The sequence below is a fragment of the Mandrillus leucophaeus genome, unplaced genomic scaffold (assembly GCF_000951045.1).
Source record: "Mandrillus leucophaeus isolate KB7577 unplaced genomic scaffold, Mleu.le_1.0 Scaffold744, whole genome shotgun sequence".
Lineage (NCBI taxonomy): Eukaryota > Metazoa > Chordata > Mammalia > Primates > Cercopithecidae > Mandrillus > Mandrillus leucophaeus.
Window position 1 is genome coordinate 124,495 of NW_012108075.1, and position 9,314 is coordinate 133,808.

At 36.2% G+C, this 9,314-nt stretch overlaps 1 protein-coding gene across 1 annotated transcript in view; it reads left to right on the top strand.

Moving 5' to 3' along the window:
* Nucleotides 1-9,314, top strand: part of PLOD2 (procollagen-lysine, 2-oxoglutarate 5-dioxygenase 2) — a 100,167-nt gene that overhangs the window by 48,557 nt on the left and 42,296 nt on the right. Inside the window, exons 4-5 of the mRNA XM_011966112.1 lie at nucleotides 4,889-5,052; nucleotides 8,666-8,778. Coding sequence (XP_011821502.1) covers nucleotides 4,889-5,052; nucleotides 8,666-8,778 — 277 coding nt within the window. The remainder of the gene's footprint in view (nucleotides 1-4,888; nucleotides 5,053-8,665; nucleotides 8,779-9,314) is intronic.

The window sequence follows — 9,314 nt, forward strand, 5'->3', positions numbered from 1 at the left end:
CCAACTTCTTTTCATCCCACTTGGCCCCCACACACCCTTCCCAGCCTCTGATAATTATCATTCTACTCTCTACCTTTAACTTTTTTTTTTTTTTTTTTTTTTGATGGAGTCTCACTCTGTTGCCCAGGCTGGAGTGCAGTGGCGCGATATCAGTTCACTGCAACCTCTGCCATGCGGGTTCAAGCGATTCTCTTGCCTGAGCCTCCTGAGTAGCTGGGATTACAGCACCTACCACCATGCCCCACAAATTTTTGTATTTTTAGTAGAGACAAGGTTTTACCATCTTGGCCATGCTGGTCTTGAACTCCTGACCTCGTCATCCACCTGCCTCAGCCTCCCATAATGCTAGCATTACAGGTGTGAGCCCCTGCGCCTGGCACCTTTAACCTTTTTAGCTCCCAGATGTGAGTGAGACCATCTGATACTGTCTTTTTGTGCATAGCTTATGTCATTAACCTAATAACCTCCAGTTCTAACTATTTTGTTGTTGCAAATAACAGGATTTCCTTCTTTTTTATGGATGAATAATATTCCATTATATATGTACTCCATATTTCCTTTATCCATTCATCTGTGGATATATACTTAGATTTGTTCCATATATTTGCTATTATAAATAGTATCGCAGTAAACATGGAAGTATAGGTATCCCGTTGATACACTTATTTTCTTTCCAACAGCACAACAAAAATACCCCATGATCAAGTGGGATTTATCCCAGCAATGCCAGGATGGTTCAATATTTAGCTGTTAAAATAATATTCATTTTATGCCAACTAACTCCCTTTCCCTCCCTCCAAAATTTATAAAATAATTTTAATCAATTCATTGCGATTTTTATCATAATCTGTTGGGCAAGGTCAGCTGGGTAAGTGGGTACTTTTAACTGTGTGTGTGTGTGTGTTTTGATGGTGGGTGGTTAGGAGTGGATCTATAGTATTGGTTTATGGTGTTAATTATCTCTGGAAGTACAGACATATGTTTCAGGTGAAGATATGATGAAAGAATTATCAGGTGTGAAACTACTTCTGTGCTGCTGATAGTTTGGATGATTATAATTTTTCACTGAAGTTTATGCCTATAATGATAAAGGATCAGGGCTCAATGACAAGGTTAGGGAGCACTTCTGTTGCTTTCTTTTTTGGCTATATGGGAGCTTTTGCTTCTTGTTGAGACTCAAAATGATGGATTCTGTGGCTTGTAACACTGCCTGTTTTTGCAAAAAGTTTTGTTGAAATGCAGCTGTGCTCATTTGTTTACATGTTGTCTGTGGTGGCTTTTGCAGCACAGCAACAGCGTTGTCACTGTGACAGACAGTATGGTCATCAAGACCTAAAATATTTTCTATAAAAGGCCAGAGAATAAATATTTACTGACTCCTGCTGTAGGCCATGGTTGAGAACCATTGATACGGTCTGGGAACTGGCACAGAATGATTTTTAAAAGAGTTTGTCAGACAGTCTTAATTATGAGTGGGGAAGAGATAGGTAATGTGGAGGTCTCTAGGGTTTTAAAATTAATCTAGCCTTGTGGCTTCTAGTGGGAGTGGAGAGGATTTGAATGCAAAATAAATTAAGTAGACAGAATCAATAGGATTAGGGAAAAGATTCCATGAGATAGGCCATGGAAAGAGAGGAGTGAAGGCTGAATGAAAGATTTTCAACCTAGTTAACTATGTGGTTGATGGTGTCACAGAAGTAGGGAACACAGAAGGACAAAACGGAAAAACACTTAGGAAAATCTCAGTCATGTATTGAGATAGAGCACTGACATGTCTGGCAGGGGACTCAGTATGACCACATCAGGTAGAGTCTTATGGTTTTTGCAGGACCCAGGCATACTTACCACAGTTACATATGGCAAGTTTTATTTTCTTCATATGTAAATGGACTCAGTTTCTGTGAGAATATTTTTATGACCTGTGTGCATTTTTAAAAATTTGACAATTTGACTTTTTGTAGCCAAAATAAATTTAAGTAGGAAACCTTTCTTGCCTTTTGAGAAGTTTTAAATAAGTTCAAATAACTTTTCTAAAGTACTTAAACACAGAAATAGCAGTGCTACTAGAATGAGATAGGAAAAGTTTCAGCAATGTGAAATTTTTCTTCAAAGGCAAATTTTTAATTGAATTATGTGATAACTTTTGTCTTGACTTTTTGCCTTAAAATAATTGTGTTTTGTTATAAAGATAATGCAGGCTTATAAAACGCTAAATTATAAGAGTTGCCATAATTCCTTTTCAAACAACTGACATTTATTAATAGTTTGAGCTGTACTATTTATATAATCTGTATCCATCATTAGGGTTTCAAAGACAAAAAATATTCACTCACATTCCAAAGTGCATTTATAACTTTTTTTAATTTTTAAATTTTATATTTATTTTACTTTAAGTTCTGGGATATATGTGCAGAACATGCAGGTTTGTTACATAGGTACACATGTGCCATCGTGGTTTGCTGCACCTATTACCCTATCATCTAGGGGTTTTTTTTTTTTTTTTTTTTTGAGACCAAGTTTCGCTCTGTCGCCAGGCTGGAGTGCAGTGGCGCAATCTCAGCTCACTGCAACTTCCACTTCCTGGGATCAAGCAATTCTCCTGCCTCAGCCTCCCAAGTAGCTGGGATTACAGGTGCACACCACCACACCCAGCGAAGTTTTGTGTTTTTAGTAGAGATGGGTTTTCACCATGTTGGCCCGGATGGTCTTGATCTCTTGAGCTCATGATCCACCTGCCTTGACCTCCCAAAGTGCTGGGATTACAGGCGTGAGCCACTGCACCTGGCCTCATCTAAGTTTTAAGCCCTGCATGAATTAGGTATTTGTCCTAATGCTCTCCCTCTCCTTGCCACCCCCCTCCCCCACACCGATAAGCTCTGGTGTGTGATGGTCCCCTTTCTGTGTCCATGTATTCTCATTGTTCAGCTCCCACTTATGAGTGAGAACACGTGGTGTTTGGTTTTCAGTTCCTGTGTTAGTTTGCTGAGAATTATGGGTTTCCACCTTCATCCATGTCCCTGCAAAGGACATGAACTCATTCTTTTCATGGCTGAATAGTATTCCATGTAGTGTATGTGCCACGTTTTCTTTTTCCAGTTTATCATTGATGGGCATTTGAATTGGTTCCAAGTCTTTGCTATTGTAAATAAGGCTGCAATAAACATATGTGTGCATTTATCTTTATAGAAGAATGATTTGTAATTGTTTGAGTATATACCCAGCAATGGGATTGCTCGGTCAAATGGCATTTCTAATTCTAGATCCTTAAGGAATTGCCACACTGTATGCATGCTGCTACCTGCAAAATTTCATATTCAGTTTGGTCGGAGTCTCCAATCATAAGATGCTCTGACATCACAAGCTATTTTTCCCCATCTCCAGGCAATGCACAAAGGCTCTGTTTATCACTCGCATGGTAGTCTCTGTTTCAGAGACTGGTTTATTTGCCTCACTTCTCATGGCCCAATTACCCATAAAGCTGGTCTTATTTCCCAGTCTTCGTTATTAAAAAAACAATTATCAACAACTTACAGTCTTGAGGAAAATACTACCATTAAATCGAGTTGAGGAAATCAGTTGTACTTAGCAGAAAAAGTACAGCGTTATGTTTTGTAATGTCAGATTAATCAGTTTTTTTAAATATACGCGGCAAAGTTTGGGGTTTCAGTCAGAAAAATTTTATTGTAACTTCAAGTTCAGTTTCAAAAGTACAAGTATTTGGCTAAAAATAAAATTATTTTAACCTACAGATTTGTAAAAGCTTTGAAGTGAGTTTTCCTCTGTCTCTCCCTTCACTCTAGTCCCTTTCATGTTAATTTTTAACTTTGTTCAGTGTTTACAGTGTGCCAGGAATTATTTTTAATTTTTTAAAATTTTAACTTGAGGATATAGATACTACTTTTCCCTCCATTTTATACTTTACACTTAAGTAGTAAAGTATAAAGAGGTTTAGTGACTTGTCCTAAGGTTATTCGCATATCAGGTGGCAGAGCTGGGATTAGAAACCCACTTGGCAGACTTCAAATTGTATGATGTGAGTGGCTTTACAATTATGCTATTAGCTACCTGGGATGGTAAGTCATTAATTTATCATTACTGGAAACCTTTGGTCTTAAGGTGCACTGATGTAAAAAAATGTAAAATAATTTGTGATTGTAATGAGTAAATAACTTATTGCAAAGTAGAAAAATTTTGATAGTGACTTTTATATTTCACATTTTGTTAATTCATTGTGATTCTGTGAATGAACTATGAGGAAGAAGGTCATCAGAAAAATCAATGAAATTATAGATATTAAATGGTAGTGTCATTTTTCATAAAAATTTCCCCCGAGTATATTGAGCTTTAAAAACCTACAGTTTTCTGTACACACTTATTTTAAGATTCCGTGCTAAACAGTCATTCAAATATTCAACATATATTGATGACATTTGGCAGTTAAACACATTTTGTCAAAGATAATTCTTCAGAAACTGTAATGGACTGGTACAAATTTACTAGAAATATTAGGCAGTTATGGCAACTTCTGTAAATGACTGTATCTGTATTATTAATTTATACAACAAGTAACTGCATTTCTAACATTTCAATCCTGTTTGAGAATTTCAATTTGGGAATAAGTGATTATTGAAAAAAAAATTAAGGCTAACACTAAAAAAGCTGTCTTTCATTTGGACTTCATTTGCTAATGTAATATAAACACTAATAACTCAATACAATTCATGTAATTTGAGAGAAATTTTGTTTGGTGTTCTGTGTAAATAGTTGGCACAAGTATTAATCTTGCATTGTATTCTAGATTCTGACTTTTGCTAGGGAACTTTTCATGGTTTATGTGCCTGGATTCTGACAAGTGTATTTTAAAACACCTTTTTTCCTCATTGAACAGCTTTGATGTCATATTTGCTGGTGGTCCAGAAGAAGTTCTAAAAAAATTCCAAAAGGCAAACCACAAAGTGGTCTTTGCAGCAGATGGAATTCTGTGGCCAGATAAAAGACTAGCAGACAAATATCCTGTTGTGCACATTGGGAAACGCTATCTGAATTCAGGAGGTGAGTTAGATACTGGAAGAAAAGTTTAATGCAAGTTATAAAGACTAATGAAACAACCATTTTTGTAGATGTAGTAACTTTAGATATGAAGTTTTAAATAACCCTTATCTTACTATTACTATATTGACAAAGCATTTTCCCATTTATTATGTGAGTTGGTGTTCCTAAAAACACTAGGTAGTATGAATGTTATAATTTCCACATTATAAGTGAGGAAACTCATGTTTTTCAAATTTAAGTGACTTCTAGAGAAATTCTGTTGTTAAAAGAAGAAAATTACGGATCCAGTTCCTTTAATTACGACACACTGAGAATTTTCTTGCTATAGGATAATAAGATTAGTAAGTTTCCTTACTTGAAAAAAATTATTCTCAGTCTTCAATCAAGTAGCTTTTAAGAATAGGTATTACTTAATATTATCTGATTTTAAACATTTTGGGAGTAAATAAATGATCTGTCTTGAACTCAGTAGTGAAAAATATCTAACATTGGGTGTCTGGGTATACTTAATATTGCATTAGCTGTGTTACCATGGATTAAAGGAACGAACTACCACATTCCTTAGTTCAGCCTTTTGGAAATTAAATAAAATTAGGCTTTGGACATTGCAATGGCTACAAATTTATTTTAACTAGTTTGAGATTAATGTAAACGTAGGGACAAAAGACATAACCAAATGGGATGAAGGACATGTTAGAGAAATAAATTGGGTACAAATTGCAAACCACATTGGAAAAATGGATTTTGGGGATGGTCTACATGTGTATAACCAATACTTTCCAGGCTAGTTAAAATAAGTGCTGCTGCAGGTTCTAGGCTTTGCTTAGCCACTAGGGTGTGATTTAGTTTCTTGGTAATGCCTCAATTTCAGCTCTTTGCACCTGCACTTTATTTTATCAACCTATTCTCACAGTTGTACATTGGAACTTTGATAGCTCATATAGATTTTGTACTTTTGAAACCTTAAATTCCAATTTGTACTGCCTGGCTTCAAATCTCTTTTCCTCTTCGTCTCAATATTTCTACAGGTAATGCTTTCTGGGATCTCTTGACCATTTTCTTTTCTCCAAATCTATCTACCACCTTTGGATTTAACTTCCATATTCAAGTGAGCACCCAGGGTTTATCATATTGGTTACTCTGTGCTTCTTGCCTTAGCAGTCTTTCTCTGTTGGACTTCCAGTTCGTGAACCGTCAAAGCCTCTCCCTAATACGGGTACCCACCCTCACTTCTCTGCTTGAGCATTCAGCTCATGGATGGGTGCTGCTTCCACATCATGGCCTCCATACTGTCAAGACTTCAGTAACATATGTCTAATCTTACAACTTATTCTAAGTCCTCCATTGTTTAAAACCATTTTTTTTTAAAGGAAATATGTAGCTATGGAACTCTGAGACATGTTTTATTTATACTTGTTGAACATTTTCTGAAGATGACTTGCAAGTGAAATCTCATGTAAATTTATCTCAAATAGTGATGTATGTACTCAAGTGGTTAGGTTTCAGACAGACTCACAATGCTTTGGAAACAGCAAGAAATTAGCAAGCAAGTACAGTTGTAAGCCAGTTTAATTAAGGAAAAGGTGTTTATAAGTGGGAAAGTAATCATAAAAAGATATCAAAGCATCATCCTTATGCTTTCTATAGTCAAAATAATTAGAGAATGGCAGAAAATATAAATGTTTAATAAAAATTTGAATAATTTCACAGATCACATATTTACAGTTATTTAAGGAACATGAGTTGTTTATGGGCATACTATTTAGTTTTTAAAAGTAGTGGTAGGCCAGGCACCATGTCTCAAACCTGTAATCCCAGCACTTTGGGAGTCCTAGACAGGAAGGTGACTTGAGCCCAGGAGTTCAGGCCAGCCTGTGCAACATAGGGAAATCCTATCCCTACTAAAAAATTTTTTTTTAAATTATCTAGGCATGGTGGCACATGCCTATGTTCCTAGCTACTTCGGAGACTGAGGTGAGGAGATTGTTTGAGCCCAGGAGTTGGAGGCTGCAGTGAGCCATGAGTGCCCCATTGCACTCTAGCCTAGGTGGCAGAGTGAGAGCTCCATCTCCAAAAATAACCACAAAAAAAGTTTTTAATAGAAAAATATAAATCAGATAAAATATGTAATGTGAAAATAGATGCTTTTTTTTCATTTATTGAGGACATTTAGGATCTGTCAAATAAGGAAACAATTTTTGAAGAACAGTAATATAAACCATTGAAAAATGTTGCATGTCTCTGTGTGGTACATTTTTCATCATAGAAGATTGGCCATGGGATTTAAAAAATGTGTTATCTTCTAGTGTTATAGAATTTTTTTTATTTGATGCCGGGCCTGGTGACTCACACCTGTAATCCCAGCACTTTGGGAGGCCGAGGCGGGCAGATCACCTGAGGTCAGGAGTTCGAAACCAGCCTGACCAACATGGTGAAACCCCATCTCTACTAAAAATACAAAAATTAGCCGGGCATGGTGGTGGGCACCTGTAATCCCAGCTACTTGAGAGGCTGAGGCAGGAGGCGGAAGGTGAAGGGGAACTCGGGAGGCAGAGGTTGCAGTGAGCCAAGATTGTGCCTTTGGACTCCAGCCTGGGTGACAGAGGGAGACTGTCTCCAAAAAGAAAAATTTTTTTATATGGCAAGAACCAAAAAATGAGCAACCAGTGATTGGTTTTGGTCATGTTTTCTTTTTTTTTTTTTTTTTTTTTTTTTTTTTGGTAACAGTAATTTCCCTGGACCAATTTTTAAAATTCTTTTAAGAAAATTTTAATTTTGACAGTTAAAAAGGTTTTTCTTCAACTTACAGGAGTAACATTGGTTCCTTTTTCAAAGTACTGAATGTCAGTGAAACATAGCAGCTTGGCTGCATTTCCATAATTCAGAGGAAGATTCAGACAGGAAAAATGATTCCGTTTGTGTCTTTAATAGACAAATGTTATTGGCAGTCTTAATGCTTATGCTCTAAGGCCAAGGAGAACAATCCAATTTTAGACTTCCTTTTTCCAGACTATGACACAAAAAACCTAGCCAGAAAATGGTTTAGCAGGCACAATGATGACTGGCCAAAGTAATGGAAACATTTCCAAAATGTCTTAGATATAAAATTTCTTTGGGATGTTTGCAGTTAGTGACAAATCCAGCATTCCTTTGATTGCATTAGCATCTCTGGCACTGACAGTAAAACCATCGTAGTAGAGATTTTATCCTGTAAGAGAGTTTTCTGCAGAGAATCCAAGAAGAGCTTTGTAGAAGGTCAGAGAAAAAATTCTTGTCTCAATCTATTCTTTTCCTAGTAAATCTCTTTCCCTTAGGATCCTTGGAAAACATTAGTTCTCCCTCCTTTGTCAATTAATTTTGGAGACACATTTATTTAAAAAGAGTTTGGTTATTTTCTGTTTTGCAGTTGGTAGCAAACACTCTATTGGAGTTTATATATAAAACAAGTGGCACTCAATAATTCATATTTCTTTCATGATGAGGTGTGAAATTCCAACGTAAGAATTAGACTTCATGACTTCACAACTCTGTTCAACTGGTCAGTGAAATTAATATGACACCAGTTTTGGTCTTTGAATCCTAAATTATCTACTTTCTCTCTGCTGTGTTGCAGGATTTATTGGCTATGCTCCATATATCAACCGTATAGTTCAACAATGGAATCTCCAGGATAATGATGATGATCAGCTCTTTTACACGAAAATTTACATTGATCCACTGAAAAGGGTGTGTAACAGCTGCAAGTTTTTTTCTTTTATTGATTTGGTTTTGTGTGTTATATTGTGTTAATGTGGAGTGGTCAGAAACAAAGGATTTTTATGATAGTGTGGCAACTGGTAAACCGAATTTCAAAATGTTCTTGGTGATAACATATTTTTAATAGGTCATATTGGTTTATGTCACCTGACTGGATATCAGCACTAGCTTAGTGTGTCTTTATGGCTTCTCTTTTGTGGCCAAGTCGGCACACTCGCCAAACTTGGTTGGATGAGGCAGAAGGAAAGAAGAACTATGTAATGCAGTGCTATATGTATTGAAACACATATTGAAATGACTTGATACTAAAATGAAATGGCAGCCCTCACACCGTTGTCATGGCCCTACCTCCACTGCATACTCACTCAGGCTGCCTTAGAATAACAGAATAAATTACATTATCAAAACTTCTGAGCTTGGAGATTTAAAGAAACAATAATGAAATCCTAAAGATTCTAGAGAATGTCTTCTTTCATAATCTTGGGTAAATAGCTGTCATTTATCAA